The 19,864-nt window shown below is 33.8% G+C and overlaps 4 protein-coding genes across 4 annotated transcripts; 1 reads left to right on the top strand and 3 right to left on the bottom strand.

The window, feature by feature from the left end:
* Positions 1-188: 188 nt before the first annotated feature.
* LOC120201429 (ubiquinol oxidase 2, mitochondrial-like) lies at positions 189-14,812 on the bottom strand. The gene is made up of 4 exons (XM_039202044.1): positions 14,807-14,812; positions 1,143-1,455; positions 932-1,060; positions 189-835 (listed from the first exon to the last, which is right to left on the bottom strand). Exons 2-4 carry the CDS (start codon positions 1,422-1,424, stop codon positions 287-289), a joined length of 960 nt encoding a protein of 319 aa, XP_039057975.1. The 5' UTR covers positions 1,425-1,455; positions 14,807-14,812; the 3' UTR covers positions 189-286.
* Positions 3,160-4,223, top strand: LOC120201431 (glutaredoxin-like). The gene is made up of 4 exons (XM_039202046.1): positions 3,160-3,433; positions 3,516-3,604; positions 3,699-3,797; positions 4,001-4,223. Exons 1-4 carry the CDS (start codon positions 3,330-3,332, stop codon positions 4,081-4,083), a joined length of 375 nt encoding a protein of 124 aa, XP_039057977.1. The 5' UTR covers positions 3,160-3,329; the 3' UTR covers positions 4,084-4,223.
* On the bottom strand, positions 4,540-9,617 carry LOC120201427 (anthranilate phosphoribosyltransferase, chloroplastic-like). Its single transcript, XM_039202037.1, has 10 exons — positions 9,332-9,617; positions 9,112-9,255; positions 8,803-8,964; positions 8,585-8,668; positions 7,271-7,459; positions 5,459-5,549; positions 5,303-5,362; positions 5,009-5,127; positions 4,718-4,852; positions 4,540-4,651 (listed from the first exon to the last, which is right to left on the bottom strand). The coding sequence occupies exons 1-10, from the start codon at positions 9,542-9,544 to the stop codon at positions 4,622-4,624; spliced, it is 1,227 nt and encodes a 408-aa protein (XP_039057968.1). The 5' UTR covers positions 9,545-9,617; the 3' UTR covers positions 4,540-4,621.
* Positions 13,158-18,196, bottom strand: LOC120201432 (U3 small nucleolar ribonucleoprotein protein MPP10). The gene is made up of 13 exons (XM_039202047.1): positions 17,458-18,196; positions 17,317-17,372; positions 16,497-16,608; positions 16,002-16,112; positions 15,785-15,922; positions 14,857-14,925; positions 14,712-14,753; positions 14,448-14,516; positions 14,238-14,309; positions 14,095-14,148; positions 13,843-13,984; positions 13,431-13,496; positions 13,158-13,370 (listed from the first exon to the last, which is right to left on the bottom strand). Exons 1-13 carry the CDS (start codon positions 18,139-18,141, stop codon positions 13,348-13,350), a joined length of 1,638 nt encoding a protein of 545 aa, XP_039057978.1. The 5' UTR covers positions 18,142-18,196; the 3' UTR covers positions 13,158-13,347.
* Positions 18,197-19,864: the final 1,668 nt, after the last annotated feature.

Raw genomic sequence — 19,864 nt, 5'->3', positions numbered from 1 at the left:
ATTTTATTTTAGATCTGAATATCATAAAATTAACATAATTTTGTCCATGACAAAGGTCCTCCAAAACATATATTCATGTATTATTACTGTTTTTTTGTATAAAGAAGATAACAGTCATATGGTAAATTTGAACCTACCAAACGCACACTTTATGACAAATTAAGAAAATTTTGCTGTTTACTTACAAAAAGGTTGTTCTTATTGATTTACCTATCTTAAAGTAATAAAAGAAGCAGCACTGATATTATGACTGTGAACGAAAAGGAATATGGGGCAATGCCGGCTTTCAATGATAACCAAGGGGAGCAGGAGCTTCCTTCAGCTGGCGTCCCTGATAATGTATATCAGATGCGAAGTGGTTAACATCACGGTGATGTGCCTCATCTGCCCGCACAGCCAAAACGACATCTCTCAGAGTGGAGTTTGGGGGCAAACGCCAATAATCAATGGCAATAGGTGGAGCAGGGACATTCTCTATGTTTCCATTGTCCAACTCCTTGAGGAACTCGGTGTAAGAGTGAATTGCTTCCTCCTCAAGGTATCCCACCACTCGATGGGCGAATTTAGGTGAAACAATGTAGCCCAAGAAGTAAGCATTGAAGAAAACACCTTGGACAGCAAACACAAGGGCGCGCTCGTACCATCTAGAGTCGGACACCTCCATGAACGTCATGAGGTGCATACGCTCATTCTCAGCTTCTTCCAGCAGTGCTTTGATCCAACCTCCACTGTGCTCGAATCTCCTCAAGGACTTGCAGTGCAGCAGCATTCCTCCCACCATCCCTGGCACCGCTGCCACCGTCTCCAGCATCATTGCACGGCAACCATATCTCCTCTGTACCAGTCAAATTAGGAAACAATACGTTCCAACATAAGTTCGTGAAAAAAAATATCTGAAACAATAATAGCAGTGTTTTGACAAGAAATATACTTGAAAGAAGAGATCTGCTGGCCATCTAAGAGCTTTGACAGTCCAATAAGCTATTTTGTCCAGCAGATTCATTGGCTCGTGATGCTTCTTCAGATCAATTGACAAGTCTGCTGAGTATGCCTCCCATGGCTGCAAAAATCCAATTAAAGAACAGGGTTGAACAAAAGGAACAAGATCAACTTACTGAATCAATTCAAACAAAATGGTGTACCCTAAAGCAGGTCCACTTCCATGGAGCACCGTCCTCTTTGGACACCCTAGTTGGCTCCAAGCCCCAATAACTGACGATACCTTTGGCATCTTTGGCTTGCTTCTCCTTCTGTTGTTCGTCACCACCGAGGGCCACCGAGCTCTTGCAGCGCAGGACAGAAGCGGGTGCCTTGATGCAATCACTAACGATGTCTTTGGAAAGGGTCCTCCATGTTGTTGCTGTGTACAAGTATTGTGGACCGATGTAGCTGGTTAACCTGGTGCAACCACGACTCATCATCATCCTCAAGACTTCAAGGTTAATAAAACAAGGTCTTCGTGGTAGTTTTTTTTTTTATGATCAGTATGATTTGTAGGGTTTAAGGAGGGGTTTATATATATACTACTGATCATTTTGGTGTTCAAATATGTAGTGCCGATTGGTTTTGGGAGGGTGTTTTAACTTTAGACTAATAGCTTGTTGCATAAGTTAGGCAAGGTGTATTCGAAGGGTTGATTGGACAGACAGCTCTACTTTGAAGAAAAGTTTGCATTTGCATCCATCTATAACATATTCTTTTCCCACCTTTCTTTTTATTATTAAGGCAAGTAATCAAAGCATTTCTTGGGGACCAAGTTGCGTGGCCAACAATAGTTGGACATTTCCAAGTTCTAGGCTTTATTTATTTGTCAAATGTGTATATTTACAATGTGAAAAATTATACGGTTTTGTGTATACAAAAAATCCTTATTTGAAGACTCACTCACCAAAATTATATACATAGATTTGTGTAAAGGTGAAAACTATATACATACCTTATATTAAGGGAGGAATCCACTTATATTAATGTATAATTTTATCTATTTTTATAACTTTTCTCAAAACAATATTTTAATTATCTAAATGTTGAATTTATTAATACCATTATATTTAACAATTGATCTTTTTTATCTAAAATAAACAGTTTAATATCTTTAATTATTTAAATTTTGATATGCATGATCTAAGTGAATAGAATGTAAAGTATAACCGTTGAATTGTTAAAATATTGAACATAGAAAAACGTATGGATGGAAGTGTGTTTGACTTTGAAAATTAGAAGATTTTAAATTTTATATTTTGTTTGATTTGAAAGAAAATAAGATAAGAATATTGAAGATTTGATTTGAATGATTTGTTAATAAAATTATGAAAATAAAGATAAGTTGTTTAATCTTTTCAGGGCCAAACTAAAAAATAAAATAAAATAATTGAAAATTAGTATTTTATAATTATAAATTAATTTGATAAAATATATAAAAATTAAATCTATTATTATATTAATTATTAAATGGTTATATCATCTCTCTCTCCATGATTAGAATAACTTCTTTTGTTTGATCAAATGACTCAAATATAATTTAGTTTAATTATTTAATATAATATTTTGTGGAAAAAAGAAAACTATTTTATTAAAAATTACTTTAAAATAACTACTCACATTATTTCCACTCAGAAAGAAAGAAAGGGTAAAATATGGTGTTGTTTTATTAAGTCTTTTAATTATTAAAAGTTATAAAATAGTCATTTGACTATAAGACGTCGTTTTGTTGAGACCTCTGACTATTAAAAGTTACAAAATGGTCATTTGGCTATTCATATGTTCTTAACTCGTCTTTTTTCATTAAAAATTGATGATAATCTAAGCTGAACGTTAACCTGCTGACTGAGATATGCTAAAAAATGATCCTAGAGTCTCAAATGACTATCATATCTCAATTAGCATGTTAACGTCCAGCTCAAACGACCATCATTTTTTCTGAAAAAGATGAGTTTGGTAAATATGAATAGTCGGGTGATCATTAACTTTTAAAAGTCAATGGACTCAATAAAACAACTTTATATAGTCATATGATTATTTTATAATTTTTAATAGTCGAAAAACTCAATAAAACAATACCCATAGTTAGGGGACCATTTGTGTACTTTACCCAAGAAAGAAATAAAATACCATCCATATATATTGTAAAATTTCTGTAATGTCCTGTGCGAGCGAATTGACCCATAATATTTTTCTAACCCTGATCGGAACCCGCGGCGTCTACTTAACTCTGATCGGAACCTGACTTGCCTGGCAAAAGCAGCCCAGCTGCCACCAACATCTCCATCTTTGAGAGTTGGTCTCACCTTTAAATACCAAACAGGCAAATCTTTATTTATAAAACGGCCATGGGTTCCTTCCTGAGTTCCAACAACTTCAGTAAGGAAGATATTCAATTGGCTCTTGACAAGGTCAAGCAGATCGTTTCCTCCATACCCGTTGTTGTCTTCAGGTACAAATTACAATTCTCCTCCATTCATCATCAAATTTTGGGATTTCTATTCCTAATTTTCAACTTGCTTTTGTTTTTGCAGTAAAACCTATTGTGGTTATTGCAATAGGGTTAAGCAGCTGCTTACTCGGTTGGGAGCTTCTTACAAGACCATTGAATTGGATGAAGAAAGTAAGTCAACTGTTTCAGTTTCTTAAAATCAACAATTAATTTACTAACTAGTGTTGATTGCTATAAAACATTTTATTGTTTTTGTTTTCGTAAGGTGATGGTGGTGAAATGCAAGCAGCTCTGGCCGAGTGGACTGGGCAGACGACTGTACCTAATGTGTTCATTGGAGGGACACATATTGGTGGCTGTGATTGTAAGCCCAACTTTACCAAATTCTACAATTCCCTCTTTCAGTCATTGCTTGTTAGTTCATTATCAGGGTTGCTGGTTAATTCTTAATCCTGAATTTACAAAAGTAAATTGAAACATCATTCTCTCGATGCATATTGGTTTTGTGGCATCAGAAAAATAGTCATGAGCATGATACTGTTTCTTTTTCTCTTTTATTTGTTTCAGCTGTTGTAGCCAAGCATCAAGCAGGTCAGCTTGTGAATCTCCTTACAAATGCTGGTGCCATTACCATCAATCTCGACGCATGAGATCAACCCTTTATGCAGAGAGCAAATAGCAATCTTCTTTCCAAGGAGTCCTACTAGACTTTATAATAGTTTCCAATAGCCAATAGATAAATGTATGTACCCGACTGGTGAACAGTGTGTGGTTCTTGCAATATGCCTGAATTTCTGAGACTGTCAATGCTACAGCAGAATTGGGTCTGTTTAATTTGCGTAATTTATTATTACTACACTTCATGTCATTGGAATCCAAAGAAACAGTTTCGAGTTTGGAAAAACATTATATTCATGAAAACAAAACTTTGAGGATCCAGCTGAACAACAATCAAAGCAATAATATAAAAAAAAAAAAATAACAGGATGGTAGCCAAAAGCCTTGCAACCAATCTCTGCCTGGTATTATTCAAATGTTCCAATGTGACATGGTAATCCCGTCAAGTCCCTCTTAAAGTTAAGGGCAGCTGGCATTTCATACCTTGTAGAAGAAAAACGATATGCCAATTTTTTATTCAAAATAATTCCAGCATGCAGACCTTCTGTCAGACCCAAAGTTCCAAGAGATTTATTCTAGTGTAGTTTTTTCTTTAACGTTCTGCATTAAAGAAGAGATGTGAGGTTTAGTAGTGAAGCACAATGGAGGAAACATGGTTTGACTTACATTTGAGATGTCTATCCATGCATTAAGTGTCTTTAGAGCTTTCCCTGATAATTGTGTCTCACGAGCCAAAGCTACCCCTTCAGAAAGTGACTTCACACGCCCACTCACTAGAAGCGCAGCTGCTGCATTAAGGATCTGAGAAAATTTTGCTACTGTATCAGAATCATCTTAGCATTTACAAATGCTATTATATTATGTTTAAAAGCTTTTAATTATCCAACAGAAAGAAATAATGTGGCTTGCAAGTCCACATATTGGAACAGACAGAAAGAAGGATGAGAAGTGGTTTACAAGTGCATCTGCAATGGGTCCTTTCTCCCCTGATAGAATACGCTTCAGCACATCCGCATTGTATTCCTTCCCACCACCTCGCAGGTCCTCTAGAGTACAGCGAGGAATGCCAAAATCCACTGTCCAAATATTTATCTTCTCAGCACTTCATAAGTATAAAATACAGCAGTTTTAAAATCATTTTCTGCCATTCAATATATACATCTAACAAGGACTCAACTTCACTTAGAGGGTAAATTAATCTATGGTGTCAATATACAATGAAAATATCATGAATTACAGATGAGATCTTACATGGATCAAACATAAACTTCCCAATATTTTCTGGAGTGACATCAAGGACTTGCCCAGGCCCTATATACATTATGATGAGAGATTGAAATGATTTAGAGTAAACACAACATGATATGATGAGAGAGTCAAGGGAGAGGAGTGAGGAATGAAGCTTACCAAGGGGGCTCATTTCATCTAAACCCTCCGAGTGCACTACTAATGCTCTTTTCACGCCAAACCGTTGTAGAGCTTTTGCCATTTTGAGGACCTATTTCAAACAGTTAGAACTCATCTCAGTATTGAATTAAAGGAGAAAACTAGCAAATTACATGTAAATGCAAATGCTTTATCATATGTCTAATTCCTTTGTGCAAGAAAGATATTAAAACAGAAGATCACATGTATGGCACCATGGCTTGAGGTGGAACCTACAAGACTATAGCATCAATCAGATGTTATACGAGCAAGCAACTATGCCCATCTTACATTTTTCCCTTTGTAATATTGGAAATTACTTCTATGTTCAGGAAGGTTATGGACATAATCATGATTACAAAATCTACTGCAATAGCTAAGGTTGGATTTATATGTGATCTCAAGGTTCCATAGTCGATTAAAACATAAATACGTTTTGAAAGAGTTTGAGCTCCTCACTTCCCTTTACCCTTCATCATCATAGGGCAGAAACCCTAAAATTCTCAAATGGCATATTTCTTCTCCTTTCAAAGTTTATATTAATTTTCATCATGAAATCTCAATTTCTAAAGAAGTTATTCTCATATATTTCTCCCTTAGTATTTGCAGTTTGCACTCTAACTTCCATCCATTGTTTATTTATTGAACAAATAATAGGAAAGTAAGTTTTGCTACTGAAAATTAGAGAATTGATATATTGTACAGGATGTCTTTCTTCAGCCTGAAAATGAAATAGATTGTTGTTGAGACACAAAAGTTGTGGCAACTAAAACGTCATAGATATTGGAATATGTTTACCAAATATAATAGGGGGAATGTTGAAGATTGAACCCTCAACTATACATGTATCTTTTATCAAATATTGATCGGACAAAAAACATGTCATGGTACTAATTGCAAAATCAAGATATAATTTCCTTGGGTACGCATGATTGGAAACTATATTGTTCTAAGAACCTAAAATGAAGCACTCAAATGTTATCGATATATCATTTTAGTGAAAGATCTGCAACTCCCAACATATTTTAATATTGAAAAAGAACCTTTGAATATGACCAAGCAAACTAGGCAACTACTAGTTTCAATTATAAGGATATGAATACAATTTTTCAAAAGAAAGATATATTAGCTAAGGTTCGATCAATAATATGTTCAAGCCAGCAGAGATGGCAGCCGACACCTAGGGCCTTGAATCTATCCACACAGCACCTCTAAATCCAGAAATTGTATCACAATTCAAGGACACAAGATGCAGGGGAAGGCCATTGCGAAAATTAGGCCGGGGAAATGTAGTAAAGAAAGTCTGTTTAATAGAACTGAATGAAATTTTGCATGTTTGCAATGTGAATGGACTCAATTTGGCCAAATGGAACAAGTTTGATATCATCACCATATCTATAAGCAGAAGATGCAAAATCATAGTGATCATAGTGGAAACAACAGGTGACAAAGTCAAAGAAATTATTAATAACTTCAATTTACCATACCCATTCTATCCATGAAAAACTACTTTTTTTCCAAAAATTGTTAAATTCAATAAATAAATGAAAAAAAATTAAGCAAGTAGATTTTTAAGTAATTAGTTTTTCAGTGGGTAGTTATAATTTGAATTTGACTTCTATGTAAGTTTTGTGATGAATTGGTGTCACTTGAAGTATATCTAACTTTAAAAGAAAATAAAAGTGATTATCTTGGTAAATAAAAAAAATCAAGATTCTAGAAATCTTTATAAGGCTGCAAGGAGAGAGCGAAAGATACTTTTACGAATGCTGTTAAGGCACTAAGAAAACTTACTAGATCTTCATGGTAAACACCAACAACAGCGAAAGGTACTCTTGCAGGGTTCAACATAGGGCCCAGAATATTGAACACAGTTTTAATTTTTAGCTTCTTTCTTACAGGGCTCACAATCTTCATTGCTGGGTGGTACTTTGGTGACATCATGAAACCAATTCCTGCTTTATTCACACAGCTCACTACTCCCTTCAAGAAAATGAGAAAAATGGAGGAAAATGGATCAATGTCACAATAATATCAGTAAAGGTTTATATTTATGATATTTGGTACACAATTTACATTCATTTAATTTAGTGGGCCAGCTACTTAATGCTTTTTTCTTTCCACTTGCATATAGTTGCAGATAACATACAAAATAATAAAATAAATAAACAACTAAACAAAATTCCAGCACAGATATCATATAAAATAAGTAATATATGATATATTCATGAGTAATGTCATGATGCAAACTACTGAAGCACAAGCAAAGTTCTGGTACAAGTAATAATAGATGGTCTTTATGTAGAAGTTATGATATGTATGTTGTGTTACTGAATGGGAATGACAAGTCTTCTTAAGTTCCCAGCAGCAGGCCATAAATAATGTAAAACAAAAAGATCGAAAGCAAGCCATAGTCTATAAGAACACATTTTCATTTCCCAGAAGAACAAACAGTGTCCAAACTGAAAGCCTTACAGATCATGTAGAATGGGCTCTTTTTGCAGTTATATTAAAACATGCACATTCTTCTACTAAAGATTTTGAGAAGGCTAAAGACAGCAACATGTGATTAGGTGCAAGTTTAAGCAACAATGTAGGGTATTGGGATTCTAATAGAATTCTGTATCAGATCTAACAGGGTTATCCATCTGTTGAGTACTGGAAACTGTTACTACAGCAAGTAAGTGAAGTTTGCAACACCCAAAATATTAGACTTCCTTTTTTTCTTTTCAAATTAACTAAGAAACTAGATATAAACTAAATTATTCAACACTTTCCACACAATAGCCTGACAAGCATTGTATAGAAAAACCTAGTACTCCCATGGAAGAGCTTTAAACAATTCTCGACAAGATTCTAGACAGATTTGTTCTTTAGCTGCTAATAAATGGATAATTGAGCTTTACCTAAGCACCTAGTAGGTTGGCATGCGAGACATACTGATACTAGTCACCAGGGAATAAAATGTCACTTACATTGAACTAATGACAAAAAGTAATGGGAAAAAACTTGTCCCTCCAATGATCATATAATGGAACACTCTAAAAGGCTTCCATGTGACTTATACCCATATGGAACCATAAATACCGGTGTTCAAAACATACCAACCTCAGGGTTCAAATCAATAACTACCCCAAAAGCTTCTAATACATCAGCACTGCCACAGGCAGAAGAACTTGATCGGTTTCCTTGCTGCATCACAGAGCCACAGACAATAAAACATTTAAGAATGGGACAGTGATGGCAGGACAACAAATTCTGCATCCATAAGCCCAACAACTATAAAGAAAGATAAAATAGTTTTAAATAGAGGTACTGTGAGAGACCTTGGCAACTTTTGCGCCACAGGCAGCAGCCAATATTGAGGCACCTGTTGAAATATTTACGGTGTTTGCTCCATCACCACCCGTTCCAACAATGTCAACCGCATCATTTAACCCTTCTACCTTCAAAGCATGTTTTAACATTGCCCTCGCCAACCCCACAACCTATACGAAAACGATATTATAGGCCACTGCCGGTCTTTTTACTCAGATCACCGCCCCGTACAAATATAAGGGGGAAAAAGAACCATTTGCATGTAAATCACCTAATTTTCTTTAGAAGGCCAAGGAATGTGTTCATAAGGAACTTACTTCTTCAAAAGTCTCGCCTTTGGCTCTCAACAAAACAAGGAAAGCACTAATCAGAGCCTCGTTATTTTCAGATAACAAAAATTCCAGAGACGACTCCGCCTCGGACTCCGATAAATCAACTCGATTTATCAAACACTCAATCAGCTGAAACCCAAAAAAGAAAAAGAGAATGCGTTCATATTTGATAACTTTTAAGACCCAAAACAATTTTTTTTCTTACCTCCTTAATTGAAGCCGTTGATGAGCTTGGGTTTCCACGCACACTGGGCAGAGCCGAAACAGAAACAGAGTCGGAAACAAGTTTGAAACGACTGTGGTTCGAGAAACGGACAATTGTTGGGGAAGAATCGAGGAATTTAGTTAAAGGGCGGTTCTGAGTAAATGAAGAGAAAGAAGATAGAGAGGGCCGCTGCAGAAACAGTGTAGTTGCCATTGCTCCCCAACACAGAAGAATTAAGTCAAACACGAATTGTTTTGTAGTTTAACTTTTGCTGATAAATTTCTTTCTAACAAAGGAGCACTGTGATTGGTTTTCCGGGAAGTTGAGATCCAGGGTTTGATTTGTTCTTGCGGCTCTCGAATTTAGTTTTACTTTTACTGCGCGGCAAATTCCATCTAACAATTCTTTGTGCCAAGTAAACTCGGGTCCACACCATTAATTCTTTAATAAACTATTATTGGTATTGCTATACCGAGGAATCTAAACGAACCGACATACGAACAGAAGTATGTTCATATTCGTTCATTTAATAAATAAACAAACATAAACGGACACGAACAAAAACAAACATTTTTTTTTGTTCATGTTCGTTTATTAAGGAATATAACTTGTTCATGTTCGTTCATTTAATAAATAAACGAACATAAACGAATACGAACATAAACGAACACGAACATAAATGAACACGAACATAAATGTTGGAGACCCTACCTTCCATTGTTCTTTCTAGGGGTGTAAACGAGCCAAGTCGAGCTCGAGTATTTTTGAGCTCGACTCGAACTCAAAAACTTTAAGTGCAAGCTCGACTTGACTCGAAAAATCGCAAGCTTAAAATTATCAAGCTCAGCTCGAACTTGAAATATAATAATGAAACTCGAATCGAACTCGAAAAAACTCGAACTCAACAAAATTTCATCAGCTCGAATAAAGCTCGACTCGAGCTCGATTGAAGCTCAATTTTAAGCTCGATTTTGAGCTCGATTCAAGCTCGATTTTGAGCTCGATTCAAGCTCGATTGACCCAGTCCAAGTAAGTATGTTGAAAGGAGGTAGCTGCCTTTTATTTATAATGTCAAATAAGTTATCCACTCATGTACTCCCCTAATGTGGGATATTGCTTAAGCAAGGCCATTGAGCTATCGTGGGGCTGATGTCTTTATTCTTGCATTTTCTCTCATCAGCAAGGCCAGTTACGAAAATGTTTAACCACAATGACTATGATTTTCTTTTCGGTTAGCTATAATATCCGTGCTTATAATTTGTTCTTGTGCATTCTGTGGGGGGAAGGCAGAAGCATCTCCTTAAGAACCTGGTATGTTTAACCACAATGACTATGATTTTCTTTTCGGTTAGCTAAAAACTAAAGCTTGAGTTGTGTGATTTTGTGCATCTTGTAAAACCTTGTAACAAGAATGCTGATTGATTCTGCATTACTAGTTTTAATTCAGTCTTGTGGAGTGCTTAGGTTTTTCTTTTCTTGTAGTAAAACCAAAGACTGCAGATGCGGTTGCACAAGCTGGGTCTCTTCCCCGCCAAAGCAACACTCGATTTCTACAATATGAAGAGCTCAAAGAAGCAACAAACAATTTTGCACCCGCAAACACACTTCGGGAGGGCAGATTCGGCAGAGTTTTCAAGTGTGTTTTAACTTATGGGACGACTGTAGCGATTAAAAGGCTTATCAGTGGAGGGCCTCAAGGAAATAGAGAGTTTTAGTTGAAGTTGGGATGCTTAGCATATTGCTTCATCGTAATTTTGTGAAACTTGTAGGTTACTATAACAGTCGTGACTCTTCACAAAACCTGCTTTGTTATGAGCTTGTTCCAAATGGAAGTTTAGAAGCTTGGCTCCAAGGTAATTTGCCTCTCTAAACTCGAACCACTTGGCAACTCATTAAATGATGTTATCCTCTTTTTCCTGGAGGGGCTTTTAATATGTGGAAATGACTCCGATAACAAGTTAGTGACGGTCGATAACAAGTTTAATTTTACATTCACGTGAATTTAATCATCATTCTAAAGTTAGTATATTTAGCTTAAATTAGTCCTCACATTTAGGTTTCTCTTAATTTAGTCCCTGTTTAGGATTATTTTATTTAATTAGTTGTGTATATTTATTTTGCACGTTGATATGTTTATGTATAAGTATGTGAATGATTTATTTAGGAGTCACATAATATCATTTTGCATAATTTGTATGTTACTTTCATGTGCATAACTTAACTCTTTATCATATAATTAGATTAAGGGTTTAGGGGTTAGGTTTTATGATTTATGATTTAAAATTTAGGGTTTTTAATAATCGGACTAAGGGTTTAGGGTTTTTAATATATTTTTAATAATGTAATTTTAAAAAATCTAAAGTTATAATATAACATTATAACTTACAAATTGGTCACCAAAATTGATTTAAGAATATTGGGTTAAACATAAATGAATGAACATAAACGAACATAACCGAACATTCACGAACGTAAATGAACGAACGAGACCTATGTTCATGTTCGTTCATTTAATTAAACGAACACAAAATATTGTTTATGTTCGTTCATTTAATAAATAAGAACACATAAACGAACTTCCCACCGCACGGTTCATGAACGGTTCGCTAAACGTTCAGTTCATTTACAGGCTTAGCTATACCTTTTTTTATTTGTCCTTTTGGCTACCCAGTACCAACCCATCATCACTCACTTTCGCAGATGAATATTTTATTTTTTTTAAATCAATTTTAATTTTGGACCATTTTGCCTATTTATCCCATTAAATATTAAATATTAAAATACTATTTATTTTATATTGATTATTAAAATGAGATTTATTTCATTAAAATTTTAAAAATAAATTATCTTTTTAATTAATCACTATTATCCAATCTATTGATTGACTAATCCAGATTAAAGAATCTAATATCTCATCCGACTAGACCATTTGATTGTTGGTTTTAAAAATAAATTATTAAATTAGGTTTTATTTTACATACATGATATTTAAATTCATGGAGAGTAAGTCTAATAATTGTTTTTAAGAAAAACACATATTTATTGCTTTTTTACTTAATTTGGCTCATATTCATACATTTATTTTATAAGTCTCTAATATATCCTTTTAATGATACATACATCAAAGGTATATTGTATTAGATGGAGTCACGAATCTAAAATTATTTTTAAAAAAAACACGTATATGTTAATAACATAAAATTTTTATGTATAATTAACACAAGTAAGATTTTAAGATGAGTACAATAAAAAAAATAAGTAAGTTACCAAAAACAATTAAATTTCAATAGCAGCCCTAAATAAGGTGTACATCCATCACTAATCAAACATACTTTTAAGTAGTTGACATAATACGACTATAAAAGAACATGTTGTGTTTCATTTATATGACACTGAAAGAATGGTATCCAATAAATATTTCTTCAGTGTTTAGTTTTTTAATAATAAATACGAAATACTATTTTAGTGATTTTTGGTTTGTTTGAGGATATACGTGTAAAAAGGCAGTTCCGATTAAGATTGAAATTTAGTTTTCCTTCCAAAACTATTCCAATATTCTAAAAACATATATTTAAAATTATATAGATCTTTATACAACATTCTATTTTACAACTTTTAAAACTCGAGTTTCGATAGTCAATGTTGTAAAAAGAAATTAATGCAATTAGCATTTTTAATACAAGTAAAGAACTAATCAGATTTCATCATTACACGGACGGTAAATAACTTTTTACTCCCTCTAACGTCAATTGACAGTCCTTTATTTGTAGGGAGGGGTAAAAAGGAAGAAACAAATTGAGCGAATTTGAAAAAAATAATTAAAATCGGCACAAAATCAAGTGTTAAATTATATGTTATTAAAACTGAAATACCATTAATTATATTCTTACAAAAAGTAAAACACCGGATTGATCCTCTCAGCTCTGTCTTCATGTTCGGCTTGCTCACAGAGAGAACTTAATAATGTAAGAACCCCATGCCTCCCTTGTCTTCCTCCTTCCCACGCTTCACCAATACTATACTTCCCTGCCTGCAAATATTATGAACAACCAATTAACTTACAATATAGCTCGTAGAATACATATACGACGATACTCACCTTCATCGCTATTGTGTACGGATTTATTATCTCGTGGCCTTTTACCCACCCTTTTAGCTGCTTCGGCTGCAATCACAAAGCATTAAAACTTGAATAAAATGAGCTCGAGGGCTACGGCTAGGAAAGCCAGCAACCAATGTTAACTGTGTTACCCATATCGTAGCTACTACATATTAATCATTCAATTACCAAACCTAAGCGCGTCCCATCATAGCAAAAGACGAGTTATTATGCTAGTAATTACCCCTTATGTAAAAAAAAGAATCATATGCTAGTGAGAGGTTATACATTAAATCATTAGCAGGAAAGACTCCTGAGAAATTTTTGATATTACAAAGCATTAGAACCTAAACATTCTTAAATCCCACAAGAGCAGAGTACTAGTTATTCTCAGAAATTTTAATTTTCTTACCCTTAAACTTCCTTTTCTTGTTAGCCCTCCTCCTTTTCCTCTCTGCCTTCGTCAGTTCTGCTTCTTCTTTAACGTCGCCTTTACCAGAAAAAACTTCCTCGGGAGCCAGCATAGCTGCATCTGAGACGGCCATAGGTGCAATCTGACCAAGAAAAATTAACATATACACACACGCACACATATGTGAGCAATTGCCAAACCATGACTATACCGAGATTCTATAAAAAAAAAATAACAGAGAAACATTCCTACCTCTTCCATTGCAAGGGCGGGGACATTTGTTTGTATGGTCATGTCTTCAATAACCTACAAAAATCAAGACATCTTATAACACTACAATAAAACTGATTTTTATGACTTTATTTAATAATCAGGATACATAATGAGAATCATACAGGCTTAGGAGTAAAGTGGAAATGAGAGAGGGCATCCAATTTCAAGCGAAGTTTCTTAAACAGCAAACTGGCCTGGTTAAAGAAGAAAAAAAGGTGAAACATCTAAGATGTCTGAATGTCAAACATAAGAAATAATACAAAGGAGCACTCTTGACTGGAATGCTGTGAGTCTAGGGTATCAAAAGAAAAACAAAACCATAAAATAGTTACCTCTTTCTTTAGTTCATCTGAGAAGGTTAATGGGGCAGAGGCTGGATCTGTTTTCTGGACAAAATCTTCCTACAGTTTTTCCAATTAAAAAGAAGGAAAAGATTAAAATATCCTTTATCAGAATTGTCACTCGTGATTCTTGAACTGAGCATGCTTAAAAGTTGGTACACGGATGAGAAATATACAAGTTCCGGAGGGTAATTACAGAGGATGCTTAATCTAATATAAAATTTAATGGTATGTTCGAATTGCTAGCATACAAACCTCATAAATCTCAGCAAGACCCTTCTTGCTCTTGTTCTCATCCTGCAATATTACAAACATAGAGCTTGAAATAATTAATTTCCTTCATTAATTACAAGAGAGAGAAAAATTATGGGAACCTTCAAAAGAACATATTACAACTTACCAGTTCTTTGACCTCTCTTGGTGCTTTGGATGATAAAGTTGGAGCCTTTTGAACATCATCAAACAGGCCCTATATAAAATCATATTACTTCTTGTTAGAGCTAATACAGAACAGCTGACTATGTCACACGATCTCAATAGTAACCAACACTAATCCTAAAATAACCAGAACTCCTAAGAGGTCTTAAAGGAAAGTACTTCAGACTCTTAATAGAAGACTAAAAAAGCCCAACAGGAAAAGGAAAACTACACTAAGATACTATCCTCAGTCAAATGTAAAATACCACCCATAACCTCGGATGTTATAGTTACACCTATAGATACAACAAGAATATCAAAGTTAAAATCTTAAGATAATCCACAATTAGCTTACTGGTGTTCTCTATCAACTGGCAACCATCTGCCTGGAATGTGGAAAATAATGAAACTTCACAATTTTTTGATCTATTAAAACCCCAACAATCAAACATTCCCTTTAATTTGCATAAAGATCATCTCAACAAGTAAACAGTATAAAAATATATAAAAATTATGTAAGGCAAACATTCCCTAACTGTACAGTTCTTAAAAACATGTATATACCAATAAATACAAGAAAAATAATTATCGAGTTAAAGTAATTAATCAAAACAAAACCCTCTAGAATTTCAGCCACAACTTCAGGAAAATAAGTACACATCTAGAAAAGTAACATAAAACTCTAGTTTACATAAACATGTTATATGCTAACCATATATATTAGAATTTTTTGTAGAACTCTTCAAGCAGTAAGCAAACTCAAGTGTATTCAAAAGAAAAAAACAGAAGGCAGGGAGTGCTGCAGTTTTCAGTGAAAAGTATAGACAATTCACAATATTCATGTTGATGAAAACATCTGTACTATGTTGATAAAATTAATAAAGAACATAGAAGTTAAGGAAGAAGTCTACCTCACTGATCCTAGTCTTTATCAAATCTTCAAGTGATGCAGTAACCTCCTCTGTAATTACAGGGGCTGGCCTGACATTGTGCTCAAAATCCAAATCAACTTCTAATGCACTGTTCTTTTGCCTTTGTGCAGCAGTTACCTGTTAATAAAAATCTAAGTATTATTATCCAAAAGCACATTTGCTAGATAATATTAGGACAGGATATAGATAAAGTTACCTCTCCACGCATTGTCCAAACTTTTGGATCCAAGTTAGCTTTCTCCATCTGCTCTATTTTAGATCTGAGTTTGTCAAGTTCTTTTTCGTGCTTAGAAAGACCATCCTTTCTCTGTAAAAGTGGGGGAAAGAAAGCACTGAAACTGAATCTCATAAAATCAATACATGCAGTACTAACTATTAACGATTGAAGTTATTTATGTCTATCCTATTTAAGAATCCAGTAACATCAATCTAATTCTAAAATTGCTCATTTTTTTAAAAAAAAAAAGGAATAGCAAATAGACACTGGAAGACATAAATTCCTATTGTTATGTAACTTCTTTTTTCCTTCCACCAGTTCTTCTCTCGTATTATTTTCTCTTTAACCATTTGCCATCTTCAACCGTCATAATGGTGGTGCCAAATTCTAGTCATCCATACTGTGTGTAAAGTTCCATTATAAATTTGAAATTTAGAAATATCAAGTGTATACAAAACCTGATTATTTTACTACCTTATGCATATGTTGTTCATCATCTGATTCTGAATCTTCTTTCAGCATGTCTCTATATTTGGTTTTGTCCTTGGAATCCTTGCTCTTTTTCCTATTGAAAAAATCTTCGTATCTGAATGTAACAAGAGCACAAGGTTAAAGAAAGGGAAATAGGTATAATGATGATCTAAATTTTGAAAGATGCTAGTCAGAATGATATTAACCATTTTTTGCATAAAATAACTTCAAAGAAACTAATGCTCGAGAAATAGAAAGCATATAAACTTCATTAAGGGAGCATCATTTTCCAGCAGCGTAGAAGAGACTTGATAGGTGGACTTTTGTTATTCATTCTTCTATGAGGGGGAAAAAACCCAAATAGAAAAGGAGGTGCATAACTTAAAAAGAAATTCATTCATTAAAATGTCATAGACTGGAGGATCCCTTAAAAATTGCAATTAGTAACATTGTCAACTACGATGGGAGATATACTAGAATTAGTGATGTTTACAAAAGATATTCTGGTGCTGCAGTTGGCAACACCATAATAGAGATTGTAACAGAGTCATTTATGGTTGCTTAACATATCTGTAATTTCAGAAGCAAAAGTGGACACTCATTAGTAGTTCAGGTGTCAATACTATAATGTCAACCATCATGTAATTGTAAAGCACTTCCATCGGTAGCAAACTCAAGAAATAACTAGATTCAGATTGTAGACATGGCAAACTTTCACTTCAATAATAAGGAAGAACAGAAAAGAAAACAAACTATAGTTAATAAATACACACAACACAAGCACGGGTATAAATATAAATATATAAAATTCAGAAATTAGAACCTAGCATTTCCCAAGTCGTCTTCATCAGATTCATCATTCCCACCAAAGAGTCCGAGCTGCATAAAATTAACTGCATTAAATTCAGGTAAACGAAATTCTCAAACAACAGCGAAATGGAGGAAAAAATATAATTGCTCTTACCTGGTCTTCCTCCTCTTCAGCCTCATCAGTGCCTTCCTCGTTTTCCTCATCATCGCTCTCTTGTTCTTCTTCTTCTGTGTCTTCTTCGTCCTTCTTAGTTTCTGTCTTTGTTTTCTTCTTGTTCAATCCAAACACCCTTGCTTCATCATCCTCTAAATACTCTTGCAATTCCTTGATTTTCAAAAATTTATCCTCAATGCCACCTTTTTCTTCTCCTCCATTCTCACTGTCTTCGTCCTTTCCTCTCTCTTTCTCCTCCCCATCTTCCTCCTCCTCCTCCTCGTCTTCATCCATATCGATATCATCATCTTCGTCGTCACCATCATTAACCTCGTGTTCAGTCTCAACTTCTTCTATAACCCTCCTCTTTCCTTCTTCCACATCTACCTTGAGTTTGGCAATCTCCTCCGGGTGTTTCTCGAACTTCTTGACCTCACGGCGGAGGGAGGACAGTAGCGGCTGTGATTGGAGATCAATCTGTTGCCATATCTGCTCCGCGTCGAATCCTTCGATCAGAAGCTCGTCAAATGGAGACTTTGGACAGTGCGGTTTCAGGCTAGAGAACAGAAGCTTCGACGCCTCTCGTACCGCTTGCGAGAGATCCTGTTTGGGCACGAGCCATACCGGTGGCTCTGTTGAGATTTGGCGCAGCGATTCCACGGATGCTTCGACTGAAGTCGCCATCGTTTGGCTATGCGCTTCCCTGGGTTTAGGGTTTGTGCTAATCGCAAAGAAGTAACTTCGCGCTATTAGCCAAGTTTCACTATTTAAACCTTCAAAAAAATCAGGTTAATTGCACAAGGGGTAGATTAAAGTCGATAAACTATTTATTTGATTATCTATTTATTCTTGTATTTTTTTAGTCATTTAATTTTTTTTAAAATCATATTTAATATTATATTACGTTTTATTTTAATCACTTATCATTACAATTGAGAAATAAAAAATAAAAAATTGATATAAAATATATTTGAACGAATTATGATCTACAAAATTAAAAATTATAATTATCAGAATCGAACTAATTTTAATTTTTAATTGTTTCACAATATAAAAATAAATATTTTATACTTAGAAATAATGAAATAAATTAAAATACTATATGTGAATTGTTAATTATTTTGTTGTTTACTTAAAAAATAATTTTTAATAATATTTATAAAAAACTTTGAAATTTTATGAAATATGTTTAAAATCATAAAATAAAGTATATATTTTCAACAACAAAAAAGAACAAAGTTAACATAAAAAATTGATAACTGATGTTTACTGAACCAAAAACTGATGAATTATTTAAAATATTTATCGAATAATATACATTCTTATCCCGTTAAATTTTAACGTTGACTTAAGGAAAATGTTGATGTTCATGGTATAATAAGAATTGTAGTATCTATAACTTATGTATCAAATTGACCCTAATTCAAAATAATTCAATATATCTGTAATATTTAATTTTTTATCAATTTATTCCTCATTTTAATTTGAAATAATTTCAAAATTATGTTACAACAATGGATGGATTTGTGGGTGACGTCACTTTGAAGTGTTAAAAAGAATGAACTATTTAAGTTTTGGAATAGCAATACGATTTCGAAAGATGTTTAAGATTTATAGTCCTCAATCGGTACAAAGATTCGTAACAGACGATGTTTATGGTGTTGAACGGCGGACGAGAATGGACGAATAGCTAAGATTTTGGGACAAGATACAAGGTTTCTGAATGAAACAAAATTCCAATATGAGCCCTTACAAAATTTCAAGTTTCATAGAATTTACCCTTGTACTCTCTATCCAATCAGATTTAACCCCTAATTATGGAAAAATTAGAACTATTTGTTCAAATTGAATTCACTTGACATTTGACACGTGTCATGTCTTGTTAGAGTGTTACATTTATAGAATTATTGATTTATTTCAAATTTTTGATATGATTTTTAAATATTATAAACTTGTTGAATTATTTTGAATTACAACCAATATGATAGAATGTGCAAGTTTTAAGGACTAAAACTATTAGTGTACTATGTTACACGTCATTTTTATCAAGTAAATCATCAAACCTAACAACAAATGACCAAATATAAATGTAACGTTAAATTTGATTATGAAAAAATAGATAGGTGATCAAAATTGAAACATGGTAGGTTACTCGTTAAAGTATAGGTGAGTTTTTTTTAGTTATTAATATTTTAAAAAGTTATGTTTTAATCCCTACTAACTTTCAAGCATTTACTTATTTTTTATTAATCTAAGATGATTACTAGGTAGAGGTAGTATATATTATTAATATCCTAAACCATTTAACAATGAAAAGCTCAATCACTCTATGATGCTTGAATCTAAAACTTTTAGAAATAATAATCATTTATTTAACCACCGAAATAGTTCAGTTCGTGCTCTAACA

Source organism: Hibiscus syriacus, unplaced genomic scaffold (genome assembly GCF_006381635.1).
Source record: "Hibiscus syriacus cultivar Baekdansim isolate YM2019G1 unplaced genomic scaffold, ASM638163v2 tig00007204_pilon, whole genome shotgun sequence".
Classification (NCBI taxonomy): domain Eukaryota; kingdom Viridiplantae; phylum Streptophyta; class Magnoliopsida; order Malvales; family Malvaceae; genus Hibiscus; species Hibiscus syriacus.
Note: the sequence above shows the minus strand (reverse complement) of the source record. Positions and strands in the feature narration are given on the sequence as shown.

Coding starts and splice junctions, on each gene's coding strand:
- LOC120201432 (XM_039202047.1), bottom strand. CDS start 18,141: ATGGCGACTTCAGTCGAAGCATCCGTGGAATCGCTGCGCCAAATCTCA. Junction 14,149..14,237: donor TCCACTTTACTCCTAAGCCT/GTATGATTCTCA, acceptor TGATTTTTGTAG/GTTATTGAAGACATGACCAT. Junction 13,985..14,094: donor CCGCCCTTGCAATGGAAGAG/GTAGGAATGTTT, acceptor TTTCTTGGTCAG/ATTGCACCTATGGCCGTCTC.
- LOC120201429 (XM_039202044.1), bottom strand. CDS start 1,424: ATGATGATGAGTCGTGGTTGCACCAGGTTAACCAGCTACATCGGTCCA. Junction 1,061..1,142: donor GGAAGTGGACCTGCTTTAGG/GTACACCATTTT, acceptor GGATTTTTGCAG/CCATGGGAGGCATACTCAGC. Junction 836..931: donor CAGCAGATCTCTTCTTTCAA/GTATATTTCTTG, acceptor TGACTGGTACAG/AGGAGATATGGTTGCCGTGC.
- LOC120201427 (XM_039202037.1), bottom strand. CDS start 9,544: ATGGCAACTACACTGTTTCTGCAGCGGCCCTCTCTATCTTCTTTCTCT. Junction 7,460..8,584: donor TTATTGATTTGAACCCTGAG/GTTGGTATGTTT, acceptor ATTTTCTTGAAG/GGAGTAGTGAGCTGTGTGAA. Junction 4,652..4,717: donor CATGGATAGACATCTCAAAT/GTAAGTCAAACC, acceptor TCTTTAATGCAG/AACGTTAAAGAAAAAACTAC.
- LOC120201431 (XM_039202046.1), top strand. CDS start 3,330: ATGGGTTCCTTCCTGAGTTCCAACAACTTCAGTAAGGAAGATATTCAA. Junction 3,605..3,698: donor CATTGAATTGGATGAAGAAA/GTAAGTCAACTG, acceptor TGTTTTCGTAAG/GTGATGGTGGTGAAATGCAA. Junction 3,798..4,000: donor ACATATTGGTGGCTGTGATT/GTAAGCCCAACT, acceptor TATTTGTTTCAG/CTGTTGTAGCCAAGCATCAA.